Source organism: Scyliorhinus canicula, chromosome 6 (genome assembly GCF_902713615.1).
Source record: "Scyliorhinus canicula chromosome 6, sScyCan1.1, whole genome shotgun sequence".
NCBI lineage: Eukaryota > Metazoa > Chordata > Chondrichthyes > Carcharhiniformes > Scyliorhinidae > Scyliorhinus > Scyliorhinus canicula.
In genome coordinates this window covers 223940744-223960997 of record NC_052151.1, presented here as the reverse complement: position 1 = coordinate 223960997, position 20254 = coordinate 223940744, and the positions used below count along the sequence as shown (strand labels likewise).

General features: G+C 57.0%; 2 protein-coding genes across 2 annotated transcripts in view; one reads left to right on the top strand and one right to left on the bottom strand.

The window, feature by feature from the left end:
- The first annotated feature begins 1100 nt into the window (after positions 1–1100).
- On the top strand, positions 1101–7332 carry LOC119967894 (aryl hydrocarbon receptor interacting protein). The gene is made up of 5 exons (XM_038800990.1): positions 1101–1304; positions 1400–1588; positions 2617–2793; positions 3397–3538; positions 6139–7332. Exons 1-5 carry the CDS (start codon positions 1146–1148, stop codon positions 6339–6341), a joined length of 870 nt encoding a protein of 289 aa, XP_038656918.1. The 5' UTR covers positions 1101–1145; the 3' UTR covers positions 6342–7332.
- Positions 7333–11794: 4462 nt separating this feature from the next.
- LOC119967893 (membrane-associated phosphatidylinositol transfer protein 1-like) overlaps positions 11795–20254 on the bottom strand; it is a 35753-nt gene continuing 27293 nt past the window's right edge. The window contains exons 7-8 of the mRNA XM_038800989.1: positions 19948–20076; positions 11795–12101 (exon numbers count right to left, since the gene is read on the bottom strand). Coding sequence (XP_038656917.1) covers positions 11856–12101; positions 19948–20076 — 375 coding nt within the window. The 3' untranslated portion in view covers positions 11795–11855. The remainder of the gene's footprint in view (positions 12102–19947; positions 20077–20254) is intronic.

The window sequence follows — 20254 nt, the reverse complement described above, 5'->3', positions numbered from 1 at the left end:
TCTCTGTTTCCCTCTCTCGCTGTCTCCCTCTCTCTCTTGCTGTCTCCCTCTCTCTTGCTGTCTCCCTCTGTCTCTCGCTGTCTCCCTCTCTCTCTCACTGTCTCCCTCTCTCTCTCTCTCTCTCTCTCTGTCTCTGTTTCCCTCTCTCGCTGTCTCCCTCTCTCTCTTGCTGTCTCCCTCTCTCTTGCTGGCTCCCTCTGTCTCTCGCTGTCTCCCTCTCTCTCTCGCTGTCTCCCTCTCTCTCTCGCTGTCTCCCTCTCTCTCTCTCACTGTCTCCCTCTCTCTCTCTCGCTGTCTCCCTCTCTCTATCTCTCTCTGTCTCTGTTTCCCTCTCTCGCTGTCTCCCTCTCTTTCTCGCTGTCTCCCTCTCTCGCTGTCTCCCTCTCTCGCTGTCTCCCTCTCTCTCTCACTGTCTGTCTCTCTCTCACTGTCTGTCTCTCTCTCTCTCTTACTGTCTCCCTCTCTCGCTGTCTCCCTCACTTGCTGTCTCCCTCTCTTGCTGTCTCCCTCCCTCTCTCGCTGTCTCCCTCTCTCTCACTGTCTCCCTCTCTCTCTCTCGCTGTCTCCCTCTCTCTCTCACTGTCTCTCTCTCTCTCTCGCTGTCTCCCTCGCTCTATCTCTCTCTGTCTCTGTTTCTCTCTCTCGCTGTCTCCCTCTCTCTCTCGCTGTCTCCCTCTCTCTCTCGCTGTCTCCCTCTCTCTATCTCTCTCTGTCTCTGTTTCCCTCTCTCGCTGTCTCCCTCTCTCTCCCGCTGTCTCCCTCTCTCCCCCGCTGTCTCCCTCTCCCCCCCGCTGTCTCCCTCTCCCCTGCTGTCTCCCTCTCTCGCTGTCTCCCTCTCTCTCTCACTGTCTCCCTCTCTCTCTCTCGCTGTCTCCCTCTCTCTCTCACTGTCTCCCTCTCTCTCCCTCACTGTCTCCCTCTCTCGCTGTCTCCCTCACTTGCTGTCTCCCTCTCTCGCTGTCTCCCTCTCTCTCTCGCTGTCTCCCTCTCTCTCTCTCGCTGTCTCCCTCTCCCCCGCTGTCTCCCTCTCTGTCTCTCTCTGTCGCTCTCTCTCTGTCTCGCTCTCTCTCTCTCTCTCGCGCTCTCTCTCTCTGTCTCACTCTGTCCATCTCTGTCTCTAATAGGCCACTTTTCACTACAAGACGATGAGATGTAATGAGGATAGAACGGTCATTGATGACAGTCGGACTCGGGGGAAGCCGATGGAGTTGATCATCGGCAAGAAGTTCAAATTGCCCGTCTGGGAGACCATCGTGGTATCGATGCGACAGGGGGAGGTGGCAGAGTTCCTGTGCGACACTAAGGTAGGAACTCCGTCCGTTGCAAGTGTAGTTTTCCCTGTGTTCCTGGCTGGGCTGTTCAGCTGATGCTCACCTCTCGCTCTCCATCTCACTCTCAGCACGTGATGATCTACCCAATGGTCTCGAAGAGCCTGCGCAACATTGCGGTGGGCAAGGACCCTCTGGAGGGTCAGCGGCACTGTTGTGGCATTGCCCAGCTACATGAGCATCATTCGCTGGGCCACTGTGACCTTGACCATCTTCAGAAGGAGCCACAGCCCCTCATCTTCCTCATCGAGATGCTCAAGGTACCGAGATCGCTCAGAGGGGACTGGCGGTGGTGGTGCAGCAGGGAAAATACTCAATTAATGGACCCAAACCTCTTCCGTTCACTCCCACTGTGCACAATCCCAATGGACCCAAACCCCTTCCCGTTCACTCCCACTGTGCACAATCCCAATGGACCCAAACCCCTTCCCGTTCACTCCCACTGTGCACAATCCCAATGGACCCAAACCCCTTCCCGTTCACTCCCACTGTGCACAATCCCAATGGACCCAAACCCCTTCCCGTTCACTCCCACTGTGCACAATCCCAATGGACCCAAACCCCTTCCCGTTCACTCCCACTGTCCACAATCCCAATGGACCCAAACCTCTTCCGTTCACTCCCACTGTGCACAATCCCAATGGACCCAAACCCCTTCCCGTTCACTCCCACTGTGCACAATCCCAATGGACCCAAACCCCTTCCCGTTCACTCCCACTGTGCACAATCCCAATGGACCCAAACCCCTTCCCGTTCACTCCCACTGTCCACAATCCCAATGGACCCAAACCTCTTCCATTCACTCCCACTGTCCACAATCCCAATGGACCCAAACCCCTTCCCATTCACTCCCACTGTCCACAATCCCAATGGACCCAAACCCCTTCCCGTTCACTCCCACTGTGCACAATCCCAATGGACCCAAACCCCTTCCCGTTCACTCCCACTGTGCACAATACCAATGGACCCAAACCCCTTCCCATTCATTCCCACTGTCCACAATCCCAATGGACCCAAACCCCTTCCCGTTCACTCCCACTGTGCACAATCCCAATGGATCCAAACCCCATCCAATTGGGGTCAGGTCCAGAGGCTCAATCTGCTGCATCGGGAAGTGGGGCATTATGGGTAGCTGTCTCAATGACAACGGGGAATGCTTACGCTCGGAGAGTTGGCCTAACTGTTGGGAGTACAGAGGAACATTTGGCCCCAGGCGCTGAACCCAGAGTCTCCCCCTCCCTCTCCCTCTCTGCTCCATCCCTAACCCTGCCCCTTTGGTTTTTGGCAGGTTGAGGACCCTGGCACCTACCGTCAGGAGGCCTGGGCGATGACGGACGAGGAGAAGCTGGAGGCAGTGCCCCAGATTCACGAGGAAGGCAATCAGCTCTTCAAGGAGGGCCGAGTGATGGAGGCCAGCAAGCGTTACCATGACGCCATCGCCTGCCTCAAGAATCTGCAGATGAAGGTGAGGGGTCAGGGGTGTACGCTGGCTGGGTTCAAAGGCCAAGGGTGACAGCAAACAGGTTGGACGAGACGAGCGAGCTACAGCGTTGTCTTAGCAGCAAGTCAGAAACAGACAGACCCCCCCCTCCCGCACCAACAATCTTCATGGAGTCATAGAATTTACAGTGCAGAAGGACGCCATTCAGCCCATCAAGACTGCACCGGCCCTTGGAAAGAGCACCCCAATTTCCGACCTATCCCCGTAATCCAGTAACGACCCTGACCTGACCTTTTTGGACACTAAGGACAATTTACCGTGGCCAATCCACCCAACCTGCACACCTTTGGACTGTGGGAGGAAACCGGAGCACCCGGAGGAAACCAACGCACACACGGGGAGGACATGCAGACTCCGCACAGACAGTGACCCAGCGGGGAATCGAACCTGGGACCCTGGTGTGGTCCCTAGTGCTAACCACTATGCTACTGTGCTGCCCTGTAGAAAACCATTCAGTACTGAGGGAGTGCCGCACTGTCAGCGGGTCAGTTTAAAGTTCAATGTTACAGTATTCTGAACAGAATTAATGGCGACTAACTGTGTTTGTTTCTGGGATGTGGGTTGCAGGAGAAGCCAGGTGATGAGAATTGGCTGAAGTTGGACAATATGATCACACCACTTTTACTCAACTACTGCCAGTGTAAGCTGATGACAGAGGAATACTACGAGGTGATAGAACACTGTTCATCCATCTTAGCCAAGTATGAAGGTAAACACTGAGGGAGTGCTGCACTGTCAGTGGGTCAGTACTGAGGGAGTGCCGCACTGTCAAAGGGTCAGTACTGAGGGAGCGCCGCACTGTCAGAGGGTTAGTACTGAGGGAGTGCCGCACTGTCAGAGGGTCAGTACTGAGGGAGTGCCGCACTGTCAGAGGGTCAGTACTGAGGGAGTGCCGCACTGTCAGAGGGTCAGTACTTTTTTTTTTTTTTTTTTTAATAAATTTAGATTACCCAATTATTTTTTCCAATTAAGGGGCAATTTAGCATGGCCAATCCACCTACTCTGCACATTTTTGGGTTGTGGGGGCGAAACCCACGCAGACACGGGGAGAATGTGCAAACTCCACACGGACAGTGACCCAGAGCCGGGATCGAACCTGGGACCTCAGCGCCGTGAGGCGGTTGTGCTAACCACTAGGCCACCGTGCTGCCCTAGAGGGTCAGTACTGAGGGAGTGCCGCACTGTCAGAGGGTCAGTACTGAGGGAGTGCCGCACTGTCAGAGGGTCAGTACTGAGGGAGTGCCGCACTGTCAGAGGGTCAGAACTGAGGGAGTGCCGCACTGTCAGAGGGTCCGTGCTGAGGGAGTGCTGCACTGTCAGAGGGTCAGTACTGAGGAAGTGCCGCACTGTCAGAGGGTCAGTACTGAGGGAGTGCCGCACTGTCAGAGGGTCAGTACTGAGGGAGTGCCGCACTGTCAGAGGGTCAGTACTGAGGGAGTGCTGCACTGTCAGCGGGTCAGTACTGAGGGAGTGCCGCACTGTCAGAGGGTCAGTACTGAGGGAGTGCCGCACTGTCAGAAGGTCAGTACTGAGGGAGTGCCGCACAGTCAGAGGGTCAGTACTGAGGGAGTGCCGCACTGTCAGAGGGTCAGTACTGAGGGAGTGCCGCACTGTCAGAGGGTCAGTACTGAGGGAGTGCCACACTGTCAGAGGGTCAGTACTGAGGGAGTGCCGCACTGTCAGAGGGTCAGTACTGAGGGAGTGCTGCACTGTCAGAGGGTCAGTACTGAGGGAGTGCCGCACTGTCAGAGGGTCAGTACTGAGGGAGTGCCGCACTGTCAGAGGGTCAGTACTGAGGGAGTGCCGCACTGTCAGAGGGTCAGTACTGAGGGAGTGCTGCACTGTCAGAGGGTCAGTACTGAGGGAGTGCCGCACTGTCAGAGGGTCAGTACTGAGGGAGTGCTGCACTGTCAGAGGGTCAGTACTGAGGGAGTGCCGCACTATGGTAGGGTCAGTACTGAGGGAGTGCCGCACTGTCAGAGGGTCAGTACTGAGGGAGCACCGCACTGTCAGAGGGTCAGTACTGAGGGAGTGCCGCACTGTCAGAGGGTCAGTACTGAGGGAGTGCCGCACTGTCAGAGGGTCAGTATTGAGGGAGTGCCGCACTCTCAGAGGGTCAGTACTGAGGGAGTGCCGCACTGTCAGAGGGTCAGTACTGAGGGAGTGCCGCACTGTCAGAGGGTCAGTACTGAGGGAGTGCTGCACTGTCAGAGGGTCAGTACTGAGGGAGTGCCGCACTGTCAGAGGGTCAGTACTGAGGGAGTGCTGCACTGTCAGAGGGTCAGTACTGAGGGAGTGCCGCACTATGGTAGGGTCAGTACTGAGGGAGTGCCGCACTGTCAGAGGGTCAGTACTGAGGGAGCACCGCACTGTCAGAGGGTCAGTACTGAGGGAGTGCCGCACTGTCAGAGGGTCAGTACTGAGGGAGTGCCGCACTGTCAGAGGGTCAGTATTGAGGGAGTGCCGCACTCTCAGAGGGTCAGTACTGAGGGAGCACCGCACTGTCAGAGGGTCAGTACTGAGGGAGTGCTGCACTGTCAGAGGGTCAGTACTGAGGGAGTGCTGCACTCTCAGAGGGTCAGTACTGAGGGAGTGCCGCACTGTCAGAGGGTCAGTACTAAGGGAGTGCGGCGCTGTCAGAGGGTCAGTACTGAGGGAGCGCCGCACTGTCAGAGGGTCAGTACTGAGGGAGTGCCGCACTGTCAGAGGGTCAGTACTGAGGGAGTGCTGCACTGTCAGAGGGTCAGTACTGAGGGAGTGCTGCACTGTCAGAGGGTCAGTACTGAGGGAGCGCTGCACTGTCAGAGGGTCAGTACTGAGGGAGTGCCGCACTGTCAGAGGGTCAGTACTGAGGTAGTGCCGCACTGTCAGAGGGTCAGTACTGAGGGAGTGCTGCACTGTCAGAGGGTCAGTACTGAGGGAGTGCTGCACTGTCAGAGGGTCAGTACTGAGGGAGCGCTGCACTGTCAGAGGGTCAGTACTGAGGGAGTGCCGCACTGTCAGAGGGTCAGTACTGAGGGAGTGCTGCACTGTCAGAGGGTCAGTACTGAGGGAGTGCAGCACTGTCAGAGGGTCAGTACTGAGGGAGTGCTGCACTGTCAGAGGGTCAGTACTGAGGGAATGCTGCACTGTCAGAGGGTCAGTACTGAGGGAGTGCAGCACTGTCAGAGGGTCAGTACTGAGGGAGTGCTGCACTGTCAGAGGGTCAGTACTGAGGGAATGCTGCACTGTCAGAGCGTCAGTACTGAGGGAGTGCTGCACTGTCGGTGGCTCAGGAGTGACGCTTGTTTGTCTGATTTCTTTGACCAGGCAACGTGAAGGCGTACTTCAAACGCGGGAAAGCCCAGGGAGCGGTGTGGAACGAGAAGGAGGCACGGCAGGACCTGTCCACTGCCGCCAAGCTGGACCCTAGCCTGGTGCCAGTGGTGAACCGGGAGCTGCGGCTACTCGACGAGAGGATGCGTCAGAAAGACGAGGAGGATAAATTCCGGTTTAAAGGAATGTTCCAGTGAGCGTGCCCGCTGCGGAATATCACGCCCTGTCCTCCGATAACCAGGCCGTCACTGGAGCAGAGTACCCCTTCCCCACGGGATAACCCTCTTCCCGCTCTCTCCCCAACCTGTCCCAGCTTGACTGGGCGGGGCCGGGGGGGGGGGGGGGGGGCACATTGTTGGGAGCGTTGCTGAAGCCTTCATCCTGAACAACGGGCTGTCGGTTATATTCCCAGACAGGACGAGGAGGAGGCTGGGAAGGGGTGTTTGCTGCCTGTGATACCCGGGCGGGAAGGGGGGGGGGGGGGGTGCCTGGTTGCTGCGTTGCCAATTTGAGCTGTATCTCTGTTTCCTGTGTTTAACCTGTCCGTGTGTGTGTATATATACTATGTACTAAATGGTCCGTTCATTCCGCTACACCTCTCCCACCCGTCGGCTGCCGGTTTTCCAGCTCTCTGTAAATTGCGCGCGATGCTCTGCGGACTGCTCGTGCCCCGTTTACTCCTCTAACCCATCTCCCAGCATGGCCTTTTCAACACCGTCCATACCCCTCATTCTTTGTGTTCCGAGCTCTTGCCCCTCCCGCACCTGCTCCTCGCCTTACTACGTGCGCTCTCGCGTCTGACATTCCCATGAAGGGGGGTGGGGGAGAAACTGAGATAGAAAACGAGGCATGTTTCTGACACGCAAGCACGGGAAACGCAAGTCATTCCTCCAAGGCTCATGCGGAACAAACACGTGTCCACAGACACGCAGTTCCCCCCTGTCAGAGTCATGTTTCCGCTTGGGAGTAAAAGAGCCATTGTCATTTTCCTATGTAAACAGTCACGGCCTTAGCTCCAGTTACAGGCATGGGCCTGAGGGTGGCGCTGAGAGCACCGTTATCCAGGGAGGTAACGCAGCCACAGGGAGAGCTGTGAATCACCCAGGGCCCTCACCCAGCCGGTGTACCATTTCTATGTTATTTTATTACAAATCATAAAACTGCCCTTGTATAAATCTTGTGATTTCAGTGACTGTGTTTGTGTCTCTTTGTACCTTTGCTCAGAAACACGAGAGGCTGTTTTCAGAACCTGGACCTGTCCTGGGAGTGTTTGATGGGAACAGTGTAGCGGGAGCTTTACTCTGTATCTAACCCCGTGCTGTACCTGTCCTGGGAGTGTTTGATGGGGACAGTGTAGATGGAGCTTTACTCTGTATCGAACCCCGTGCTGTACCTGTCCTGGGAGTGTTTGATGGGGACAGTGTAGAGGGAGCTTTACTCTGTATCTAACACCGTGCTGTACCTGTCCTGGGAGTGTTTGATGGGGACAGTGTAGAGGGAGCTTTACTCTGTATCTAACCTCGTGCTGTACCTGTCCTGGGAGTGTTTGATGGGGACAGTGTAGAGGGAGCTTTACTCTATATCTAACCCTGCGCTGTACCTGTCCTGGGAGTGTTTGATGGGGACAGTGTAGAGGGAGCTTTACTCTGTATCTAACCCGTGCCTGTACCTGTCCTGGGAGTGTTTGATGGGGACAGTGTAGAGGGAGCTTTACTCTGTATGTAACACCGTGCTGTACCTGTCCTGGGAGTGTTTGATGGGGACAGTGTAGAGGGAGCTTTACTCTGTATCTAACCCCGTGCTGTACCTGTCCTGGGAGTGTTTGATGGGGACAGTGTAAAGGGAGTCTGTACTTCAGCACAATGTTCCATATTCAAACACGATGGGCAGATTTTGCCTCTTTTATTGTTTGCACCACAGAGAGGGGGGGCAGGAATGTGAAATCCTCTTGCACCCGGGAAGAAATAAACAGCAGTTAAATATTTACACTGCGGCCGGCTGAGTCTTGTTCGCTTGGGTGTGAAGGGAGGGAGACGGCAGGCTGACGATGAGGAACGGCGGACGTTTGCCCTGGACTGATCACAACACACCTCGTAAAGTGGCAACGCCGCCGGACCCCTGCCCCGTCCCCACTCCCTCCCCCCACTGTCCTGTCACAGACCACCCACAACTCCGACCCCCCACGGGGTAGTCACACCAGAGCTGCCACGTCCGCGGATCAATAAAAATACAAGCAATCATCAGAGGGGAGCAAGTCTAAGTGAGGTGCGAGGGACTGGGGATGCAAGCCAAGGGGGCGAGAGCAGCAGGGCGATGCGTTTGGACATAACATCTTGTCAGTGGAGGCCCCCACCGCCCTCTGCTCCGAAGCAGGCGGGTTCTGTACAGCAGGCCAGAGCGAGGGAGGTTTCAGATGGAGCAATGTTTGGTTCCACCTCGCAAGCAGGCTTGACCTTGTGATGAGGGGGGAGGGGTTGCCCCAGTCCTTCCTGGTCGTCGTCGAGGCGGGGTCGTGAGGACGGGCGAGGTGAAAGTTCGACGGCGGCGAGAAGTCAAAGGTCGACGATGGCGAGGTGCCAGAATTGGTCGTCGGTGGTGCAGGGTCAAAAGGGGGGGGGGGGAGGCAACGGCCACGACTCGAAAGTTGAAGAGTCAAAGGTCGACGGCGAGGAGTCAAAGGTCAGTAATGGGGAGTCACAAGCTGGCAATGGCGTTGAAGCTTGACGGCGAGGGGTCGAAGGTTGAGTACAGCGAGTTCAGCACGATTGTTGCCTCGGCGAGGAGCAGGCCTCTTGCTTTCAGACGGGAGCAGGATTCAGAACAAACATCGATCCGCAAATACGTGTCCGGGAAGAGGAAGGAACTGTGACCCTGGCCGCTGCCAGGCACTGAGCCACATCGACACGATCGCCTGAGCGATGAATGATGAGGAGGTGGGGGGAGGTGGTGGAGGAGGGGGGGGTGGGGGGAGGTGGTGGAGGAGGGGGGGGGGGAGGTGGAGTAGGGTGGGGGGTAGGGAGGGGTGTATGGGGGGTAGGGAGGGGTGTATGGGGGGGTAGGGAGGGGTGTATGGGGGGTAGGGAGGGGTGTATGGGGGGTAGGGAGGGGTGTATGGGGGCGTAGGGAGGGGTGTATGGGGGTTAGGGAGGGGTGTATGGGTATAGGGAGGGGTGTATGGGTATAGGGAGGGGTGTATGGGGGTAGGGAGGGGTGTATGGGTGGGTAGGGAGGGGTGTAGGGGGGGTAGGGAGGAGTGTATGGGGGGGGTAGGGAGGGGTGTATGGGGGGGTAGGGAGGGGTATATGGGGGGTAGGGAGGGGTGTATGGGGGGTATGGAGGGGGGTAGGGAGGGGTGTATGGGGGTATGGAGGGGTGTATGGGAGCAGGGAGGGGTGTATGGGGTGGTAGGGAGGGGTGTATGTGGGGTAGGGAGGGGTGTATGGGGGGGGTAGGGAGGGGTGTAGAGAGGGGTGTAGGGCGGGGTGTATGGGGGGTAGGGAGGGGTGTATGGAGGGGTGTATGGGGGGTAGGGAGGTGTATGGGGGGATAGGGAGGGGTGTATGGGGGGTAGGGAGGGGTGTATGGGGGATATGGGGGGGGTAGGGAGGGGTGGATGGAGGGGTGAATGGAGGGGTGTATGGAGGGGTGTATGGGGGGTAGGGAGGGGTGTATGGGGGGTAGGGAGGGGTGTATGGGGGGGTAGGGAGGGGTGTATGGGGGGTAGGGAGGGGTGGTAGGGAGGGGTGTATGGGGGGTATGATGGGGTGTATGGGGGATATGGGGGGGGTATGGAGGGGTGTATGGAGGGGGGTAGGGAGGGGTGTATGGAGGGGTGGATGGGGGGGTAGGGAGGGGTGTATGGGGGGTAGGGAGGGGTGTATGGGGGGGTAGGGAGGGGTGTATGGGGGGTAGGGAGGGGTGTATGGGGGGTAGGGAGGGGTGTATGGGGGGTAGGGAGGGGTGTATGGGGGGGTAGGGAGGGGTGTATGGGGGGGTAGGGAGGGGTGTATGGGGGTAGGGAGGGGTGTATGGGGGGGTAGGGAGGGGTGTATGGGGGGGTAGGGAGGGGTGTATGGGGGGTAGGGAGGGGTGTATGGGGGGGTAGGGAGGGGTGTATGGGGGGTATGGAGGGGGGTAGGGAGGGGTGTATGGGGGTATGGAGGGGTGTATGGGAGCAGGGAGGGGTGTATGGGGTGGTAGGGAGGGGTGTATGTGGGGTAGGGAGGGGTGTATGGGGGGGGTAGGGAGGGGTGTAGAGAGGGGTGTAGGGCGGGGTGTATGGGGGGTAGGGAGGGGTGTATGGAGGGGTGTATGGGGGGTAGGGAGGTGTATGGGGGGGATAGGGAGGGGTGTATGGGGGGGTAGGGAGGGGTGTATGGGGGATATGGGGGGGGTAGGGAGGGGTGTATGGAGGGGGGTAGGGAGGGGTGTATGGAGGGGTGTATGGGGGGGTAGGGAGGGGTGTATGGGGGGTAGGGAGGGGTGTATGGGGGGGTAGGGAGGGGTGTATGGGGGGTAGGGAGGGGTGTATGGGGGGGTAGGGAGGGGTGTATGGGGGATATGGGGGGGGGTAGGGAGGGGTGTATGGAGGGGGGTAGGGAGGGGTGTATGGAGGGGTGTATGGGGGGGTAGGGAGGGGTGTATGGGGGGTAGGGAGGGGTGTATGGGGGGGGTAGGGAGGGGTGTATGGGGGGTAGGGAGGGGTGTATGGGGGGTAGGGAGGGGTGTATGGGGGGTAGGGAGGGGTGTATGGGGGGGTAGGGAGGGGTGTATGGGGGGGTAGGGAGGGGTGTATGGGGGGTAGGGAGGGGTGTATGGGGGGGTAGGGAGGGGTGTATGGGGGGGTAGGGAGGGGTGTATGGGGGGGTAGGGAGGGGTGTATGGGGGGGTAGGGAGGGGTGTATGGGGGGGGTAGGGAGGGGTGTATGGGGGGGTAGGGAGGGGTGTATGGGGGGGTAGGGAGGGGTGTATGGGGGGGTAGGGAGGGGTGTATGGGGGGGTGGGGAGGGGTGTATGGGGGGGTAGGGAGGGGTGTATGGGGGGGTGGGGAGGGTGTATGGGGGGTGGGGAGGGGTGTATGGGGGGGTAGGGAGGGGTGTATGGGGGGTAGGGAGGGGTGTATGGGGGGTAGGGAGGGGTGTATGGGGAGGTAGGGAGTGGTGTATGGGGGGTATGGGGGATATGGGGGGGGGTAGGGAGGGGTTTATGGGGGGTGTATGGGGGGTATGGAGGGGTGTATGGGGGGTTAGGGAGGGGTGTATGGGGAGGTAGGGAGTGGTGTATGGGGGGGTATGGGGGGTAGGGAGGGGTGTATGGGGGGTAGGGAGGGGTGTATGGGGGGTATGGAGGGGTGTATGGGGGGGTAGGGAGTGGTGTATGGGGGGTAGGGAGGGGTGTATGGGGGGGTGTATGGGGGGTAGGGAGTGGTGTATGGGGGGTAGGGAGGGGTGTATGGGGGGGGTAGGGAGGGGTGTATGGGGGGGGTAGGGAGGGGTGTATGGGGGGTAGGGAGGGGTGCATGGGGGGGTATGGAGGGGGGTAGGGAGGGGTGTATGGGGGGGTAGGGAGGGGTGTATGGGGGGGGTAGGGAGGGGTGTATGGGGGGGGTAGGGAGGGGTGTATGGGGGGGGTAGGGAGGGGTGTATGGGGGGGTATGAGGGGTGTATGGGGGGTGTATGGGGGGGATTGACGGATCGGATACGCTCTCCCCTTCACAGCTCACTGTCGAAACGAAGGCTGACACTTCGCGGCTTCCGGGCTCGCTCGTCCACCCTGCCGGAGACCCCCCGCTCCGAGCGGCAGCGACTGGGCGTGCTGGCCGTGCGGGGGAAGTTCCCCCTGCCTGAGCCCCCAAAGCTCCCCTTGGCGAGACCCACACGGGCGTTGGCTGGTACGACAGCGTGGGTCCTGCGATTCTCCAGCTGTGCCAGGTGTATCATGTAGCCATCGCTCAGGAACTGGTGAGAGAGACAGAAGGGAGCACAGGCTCAGCTTAGTCAACCTCACAATGTGTGCATCGAGCCACAGACCCACACACACACCCAGCCACACACACACACAGCCACACACACACCCAGCCACACACACACACCCAGCCACACACACACACACAGCCACACACACACACACACCCAGCCACACACACACACAGCCACACACACACCCAGCCACACACACACACACAGCCACACACACACACCCAGCCACACACACACACAGCCACACACACACCCAGCCACACACACACACACAGCCACACACACACCCAGCCACACACACACACCCAGCCACACACACACACACACCCAGCCACACACACACACAGCCACACACACACCCAGCCACACACACACACACAGCCACACACACACCCAGCCACACACACACACCCAGCCACACACACACACACACACACACCCAGCCCAACACACACACACACAGCCACACACACACCCAGCCACACACACACACAGCCACACACACACCCAGCCACACACACACACCCAGCCACACACACACACACAGCCACACACACACACACACACCCAGCCACACACACACCCAGCCACACACACACACAGCCACACACACACCCAGCCACACACACACACCCAGCCACACACACACACACAGCCACACACACACACACACCCAGCCACACACACACACCCAGCCACACACACACACAGCCACACACACACACAGCCACACACACACCCAGCCACACACACACACCCAGCCACACACACACACAGCCACACACACCCAGCCACACACACACACACAGCCACACACACACCCAGCCACCCCACACACCCAGCCACACACCACACACACACACCCAGCCACACACACACACAGCCACACACACCCAGCCACACACACACACAGCCACACACACACCCAGCCACCACACACACACCAGCCACACACACACACACACACACCCAGCCCAACACACACACACAGCCACACACACACCCAGCCACACACACACCCAGCCACACCACACACACACAGCCACACACCCACACACACCCAGCCACACACACCACACAGCCACACACACCACACACACCAGCCACACACACCCAGCCACACACACACAGCCACCACACACACACACACACACCCAGCCAACACACACACACACACACACCCAGCCCCACACACACACACAACCCAGCCACACACACACACAGCCACACACACACACACACACTCAGCCACACACACACACAGCCACACACACACAGCCACACACACCACACACAGCCAGCCACACCACACACACACCCACACTCAGCCACACACACACACAGCCACACACACACTCAGCCACACACACACACTGCCACACACACACACAGCCACACACACACCACACAGCACACACACACACACAGCCCCACCACACACACCCAGCCACACACACACACACAGCCACACACACACACACAGCCACACACACACACCCAGCCCCACACACACACACACCAGCCACCACACACACACCCAGCCCACACACACACACACACCCAGCCACACACACACACAGCCACACACACACACACACCAGCCACACCCACACAGCCACCCACACACACAGACAGCCACACACACACCCAGCCACACACACAGACAGCCACACACACACACCCAGCCACACACAAACCCAGCCACACACACACCCAGCCACACACACACCCAGCGACACACACACCCAGCCCCACACACACCCAGCCCACACACACAGCCAGCCCCACACACACAGCCACACACACACCCAGCCACACACACACACCCAGCCACACACACACACCCAGCCACACACACAGACAGCCACACACACAGACAGCCACACACACAGACAGCCACACACCACCCAGCCACACACACACACACCCAGCCCCACACACACCCAGCCCCACACACCCCAGCCACACACACACCCAGCACACACACAGACAGCACACACACACACCCAGCCACACACACACACACCCAGCCACACACACACACCCAGCCACAGACACACACACACACCCAGCCACACACACACCCAGCCACACACACACCCAGCCACACACACAGACAGCCACACACACACCCAGCCACACACACACCCCAGCCACACACACACACCCAGCCACACACACAGACAGCCACACACACAGACACACACACAGACAGCCACACACACACCCAGCCACACACACAGACACACCCACACACAGACAGCCACACACACACACAGCCCACACACACACACAGCCACACACACAGACAGCCACACACACACACACACACCCAGCTACACACACACACAGACCCAGACATACACAGCCCCAGCCCCACACCCACACACACACAGATCTAGATACACACACACACATACCCAGCCACACACAGACACAGCCACACACACACACAGATCTAGACACACACACAGCTAGACACAAATAGACCCAGACATGCAAACAGACCCAGACATAGAATTTACAGTGCAGAAGGAGGCCATTCAGCCCACGAGTCTGCACCGGCTCTTGGAAAGAGCACCCCACCCAAGCCCACATCCCCACCTTATCCCCATAACCCAGTAACCCCACCCAACACTAACGGCAATTTTGGACACTAAGGGCAATTTAGCATGGCCAATCCACCCTAACCTGCACATCTTTGGACTGTGGGAGGAAACCGGAGCACCCGGAGGAAACCCACGCAGACACGGGGAGAACGTGCAGACTCCGCACAGACAGTGACCCAAGCCGGGAATCGAACCTGGGACCCTGGAGCTGTGAGGCAATAGTGCTAACCACTGTGCTGCCCAAACACACACACAGCTCCAGACCACACGTGGAATACTGTGATCAGTTTTGGTCTCCGTATCTAAGGAAAGATATACTGACATTGGAGACAGTCCAGAGAAGGTTCACTGGGATCAATCCCAGATAGGGAGGGAGTTTCTTATGAGGAGAGGGTGAGTGGTCCTGGCCTGAAGAATGAGAGGCGACCTGATTGAGACATTCCGGATTCTCAGGGGGTTTGACAGGGTCGATGCTGAGAGGATGTTTCCCCGTGTGGGAGAGTCTGGGAGCTGAGGGCAGAATCTCAGAGTGAGGGGAGATTCTGAGAGGATGTTTCCCCGTGTGGGAAAGTCTGGGACCAGAGGGCAGAATCTCAGAGTGAGGGGAGATTCTGAGAGGATGTTTCCCCGTGTGGGAGAGTCTGGGCCCAGAGGGCAGAATCTCAGAGTGAGGGGAGATTCTGAGAGGATGTTTCCCCGTGTGGGAGAGTCTGGGCCCAGAGGGCAGAATCTCAGAGTGAGGGGAGATTCTGAGAGGTTGTTTCCCCGTGTGGGAGAGTCTGGGACCAGAGGGCAGAATCTCAGAGTGAGGGGAGATTCTGAGAGGATGTTTCCCCGTGTGGGAGAGTCTGGGCCCAGAGGGCAGAATCTCAGAGTGAGGGGAGATTCTGAGAGGATGTGTCCCCGTGTGGGAGAGTCTGGGAGCAGAGGGCAGAATCTCAGAGTGAGGGGTCGCCCATTTCACACGGAGATGAGGAGGAATTTCTTCTCTCAGAGGGGTGAGTGTGGAACTCTTAGCCGCAGAGAGCTGTAGAGGCCGTTCAGTATGTTCCAGGCTGAGAGACAGATTTTGGATCAGTGAGGGGTCGAAGGTCAGGGGTAAGGCGGGAAAGTGGGGTTGAGGATTATCACAGCAGATCAGTCACAATCTCATCGAATGGCGGAGTAGACTCGATGGGCCGAGTGGCCTAATTCTGCTCCTGCGTCTCAGAGTATTCATTGAGGATTGTCCCCAAGTCATCGCGGTCCACACACATTAACTATAGGGTCCCTAATTGGGCCTCTTTCCCTAGATATTCTCTTGCTCATTAGATATTTTGAAAACCTCTTTGGGATTTTCTTCATTCTTCCCGCTGAAGCTTTTTCATTCACACTCTTAACCTTCCGAATTTTCTTTTCAACTTTACCCCTGCACTTTCTTTTTTTTAAAAATAATTTTTATTGGAATTTTTTACAGAAAATATAAAAATATAACAAAAAGTATAACAAAAAGCAGTAATATGCAACTAACAGCCCCATAACACCCACAATTTCCCCCCAAACCGTAACATCACATGTATCACACTCCCCCCCCCCCCCCCACCCCCCCCCCCCCCCCCCCCAACAAGAGAACTTAACCATAAATAAAATTAAATAATCAAATTTAAATAAAATAAGCAAACATAATCAACGTTCCCCCCCCCCCCCCCCCCCCCCCCCCAGGTTGCTGCTGCTACTGTCCCGTACCCTATCGTTGAGCCAGAAAGTCGAGGAAAGGCTGCCACCGCCTAAAGAAAAAATACCGACCCTCTCAGGGCGAATTTGACCTTCTCTAGCTTAATGAAGCCCGCCATGTCATTGATCCAGGTCTCCACGCTTGGGGGCCTCACATCCTTCCATTGTAGCAAGATCCTTCGCCGGGCTACTAGGGACGCAAAGGCCAGCACACCGGCCTCTTTCGCCTCCTGCACTCCCGGCTCCACCCCAACCCCAAATATCGCGAGTCCCCATCCTGGCATGACCCTGGATCCCACCACCCTTGACATCGTCCTCGCCACCCCATTCCAGAACTCCTCCAGTGTCGGACATGCCCAGAACATATGGGCATGGTTCGCTGGACTTCCCGAACACCTGACACACCTGTCTTCACCCCCAAAGAACCTACTCATCCTCGTCCCAGTCATGTGGGCCCTATGCAGCACCTTGAATTGGATGAGGCTAAGCCGCGCACACGAGGAGGAAGAATTAACCCTCTCCAGGGCATCAGCCCATGTCCCGTCTTCGATCTGTTCCCCCAGTTCCCCCTCCCACTTCGTTTTCAGCTCCTCTACTGACGCCTCTTCCACCTCCTGCATAAGCTTGTAGATATCGGATATCTTCCCCCCTCCGACCCAGACCCCCGAGAGCACCCTGTCACTCACCCCCCTCGCGGGAAGCGAAGGGAATCCCTCCACCTGCCGCCTAGCAAATGCCTTTACCTGCAGATACCTGAACATGTTCCCCGGGGGGAGCCCAAATTTCTCCTCCAACTCCCCCAGGCTCGCAAACCTTCCGTCGATAAACAGGTCCTTCAGCTGTCTAATGCCCGCTCTATACCATCCCCGAAATCCCCCATCCATGTTCCCCGGGACGAACCTATGGTTCCCCCTTAACGGAGCCTCCATCGAGCCCCCCACTTCTCCCCTATGTCGCCTCCACTGCCCCCAAATCTTGAGGGTAGCCGCCACCACCGGACTCGTGGTATACCTCGTGGGAGGGAGCGGCCACGGCGCCGTTACGAGGGCCCCCAGGCTTGTATCCCCACAGGACGCTCTCTCCATCCGTTTCCATGCTGCCCCCTCCCCCTCCATCACCCACTTACGCACCATCGACACGTTGGCCCCTGCACTTTCTACACACCTCTCCGACTCTGCCGCATCCAGCCCTCGGTGTCTGCCATAGCTTCGCTTTGTGTCTCAGTCCTGATCTTCAATTCCCTTGACATCCACGTTCCCCTCCCTGTGTCTTCACGGGAAGATAGTTTCTCTGTTGTCCCGCTATCTCCTCCCTGAAGGTCTCCCGCTACTCCGACAATCCCAACTGCGAGCAGTGGCTCCCAAATCCACATGGACCAAATCAAATCATGTCTTCGTAAAATTAGCCTTTCCCCAGTTAAGAATTTTTTCATCCCCGCCCTTTCCCTCATCCCTCATGTGATGGGATGAACGGTGAGCCCTTCTCCCGGGCTGACTTGGAGGTGTGACTCGGTCAAACCTCCCCCCCCGCTGGGCCGGACATGTCAACCGTACCTCGGAAACCAAGGGCTGGATTATCCGATTTTGAGGCTGTGTACGGAGGAAGTTTCACCATGAAAAAAATGGGCGAGCACCGATGCTCCGCCCAGCGAGGGGCCAGCACGCCACGCCACGTGCAGCACACGGCCTTCACGGATAAACGGACGGAGATTTCCTGGGTCCGCGCATGCGTAGGGCAATGACCTGGTCGCGCCGTACAAAATGGTGCGGACCCGGCCTACGTGATAGCGCCCCCTCCTGGACACCCCCTCACCCCCCCCACACCCCCCCCCCCCCCCAGCTCTCACCGAAGCTCCCCCACCCCGGCCAGTGGAGGATTCCAGTACAGGAGCAGGGATGTTTAGAGATAACCCCGGTAACTATAGGCCGGTGAGCCTCACGTCTGTGGTGGGTAAAGTCTTGGAGAGGATTATAAAAGATACAATATATAATCATCTAGATAGGAATAATATGATTAGGGATAGTCAGCATGGTTTTGTGAAGGGTAGGTCATGCCTCACAAACCTTATCGAGTTCTTTGAGAAGGTGACTGAACAGGTAGACGAGGGTAGAGCAGTTGATGTGGTGTATATGGATTTCAGTAAAGCGTTTGATAAGGTTCCCCACGGTCGTCTATTGCAGAAAATACGGAGGCTGGGGATTGAGGCTGATTTAGAGATGTGGATCAGAAATTGGCTAGTTGAAAGAAGACAGAGAGTGGTAGTTGATGGGAAATGTTCAGAATGGAGTTCAGTTACGAGTGGCGTACCACAAGGATGTGTTCTGGGGCCGTTGCTGTTTGTCATTTTTATAAATGACCTAGAGGAGGGCACAGAAGGTTGGGTGAGTAAATTTGCAGACGACACTAAAGTCGGTGGAGTTGTAGACAGTGTGGAAGGATGTTGCAGGTTACAGAGGGACATAGATAAGCTGCAGAGCTGGGCTGAGAGGTGGCAAATGGAGTTTAATGTGGAGAAGTGTGAGGTGATTCACTTTGGAAAGAATAACAGGAATGCGGAATATTTGGTTAATGGTAAAATTCTTGGTAGTGTGGATGAGCAGAGGGATCTCGGTGTCCATGTACATAGATCCCTGAAAGTTGCCACCCAGGTTGATAGGGTTGTAAAGAAGGCCTATGGTGTGTTGGCCTTTATTGGTAGAGGGATTGAGTTCCGGAGCCATGAGGTCATGTTGCAGCTGTACAAAACTCTGGTACGGCCGCATTTGGAGTATTGCGTACAGTTCTGGTCGCCTCATTATAGGAAGGACGTGGAAGCTTTGGAACGGGTGCAGAGGAGATTTACCAGGATGTTGCCTGGTATGGAGGGAAAATCTTATGAGGAAAGGCTGATGGACTTGAGGTTGTTTTCGTTAGAGAGAAGAAGGTTAAGAGGTGACTTAATAGAGGCATACAAAATGATCAGAGGAATAGATAGGGTGGACAGCGAGAGCCTTCTCCCGCGGATGGAGGTGGCTAGCACGAGGGGACATAGCCTTAAATTGAGGGGTAATAGATATAGGACAGAGGTCAGAGGTGGGTTTTTTACGCAAAGAGTGGTGAGGCCGTGGAATGCCCTACCTGCAACAATAGTGAACTCGCCAACATTGAGGGTATTAAAAAATTTATTGGATAAGCATATGGATGATAATGGCATAGTGTAGGTTAGATGGCCTTTAGTTTTTGACTTCCCATGTCGGTGCAACATCGAGGGCCGAAGGGCCTGTACTTCGCTGTATCGTTCTATGTTCTATGTTCTATGTTCTATGTATTGCTGCAATGATACGGGGCCTTGGTGAGGCCACACCTGGAGAATTGTGGACAGTTTTCCTTCTCTGACGAAGGCGGGAACAGGTTACTGAGTTGGATGATCATAAGGAATGGCGGAGTTGGCACGGTGGGCCCCGAATGTCCTCCCCCCCTGCTCCTGTTTTCCAGTTTTCTGTGCTGGGGAAGAGGACGTTTACCTGGCACTGGTTGAACCACTTCTTGGAAGGCCTTCCAACGATGTAGATCTGCTGGGCAGGCACCCGGAGGAGAGCGTACACCGAGATATCCTTCGTCGAGCCATAGGCAGCTTCAACCTTCACCTGAGCCTGGGCGGCAACACGGGGTAGCAGCAATTAGGGCAGTGCAAACAGACAGAGAAACAACCCAATAAACAGCAACTGAGAAGTGGAGATAAATGGGGGAGAAAACGTCCACCAAACGTTTACATTATTTTTGCAGGGACGTGGAAGTCGCTGGTTAGGCCCAGCATTTGTTGCCCATCCC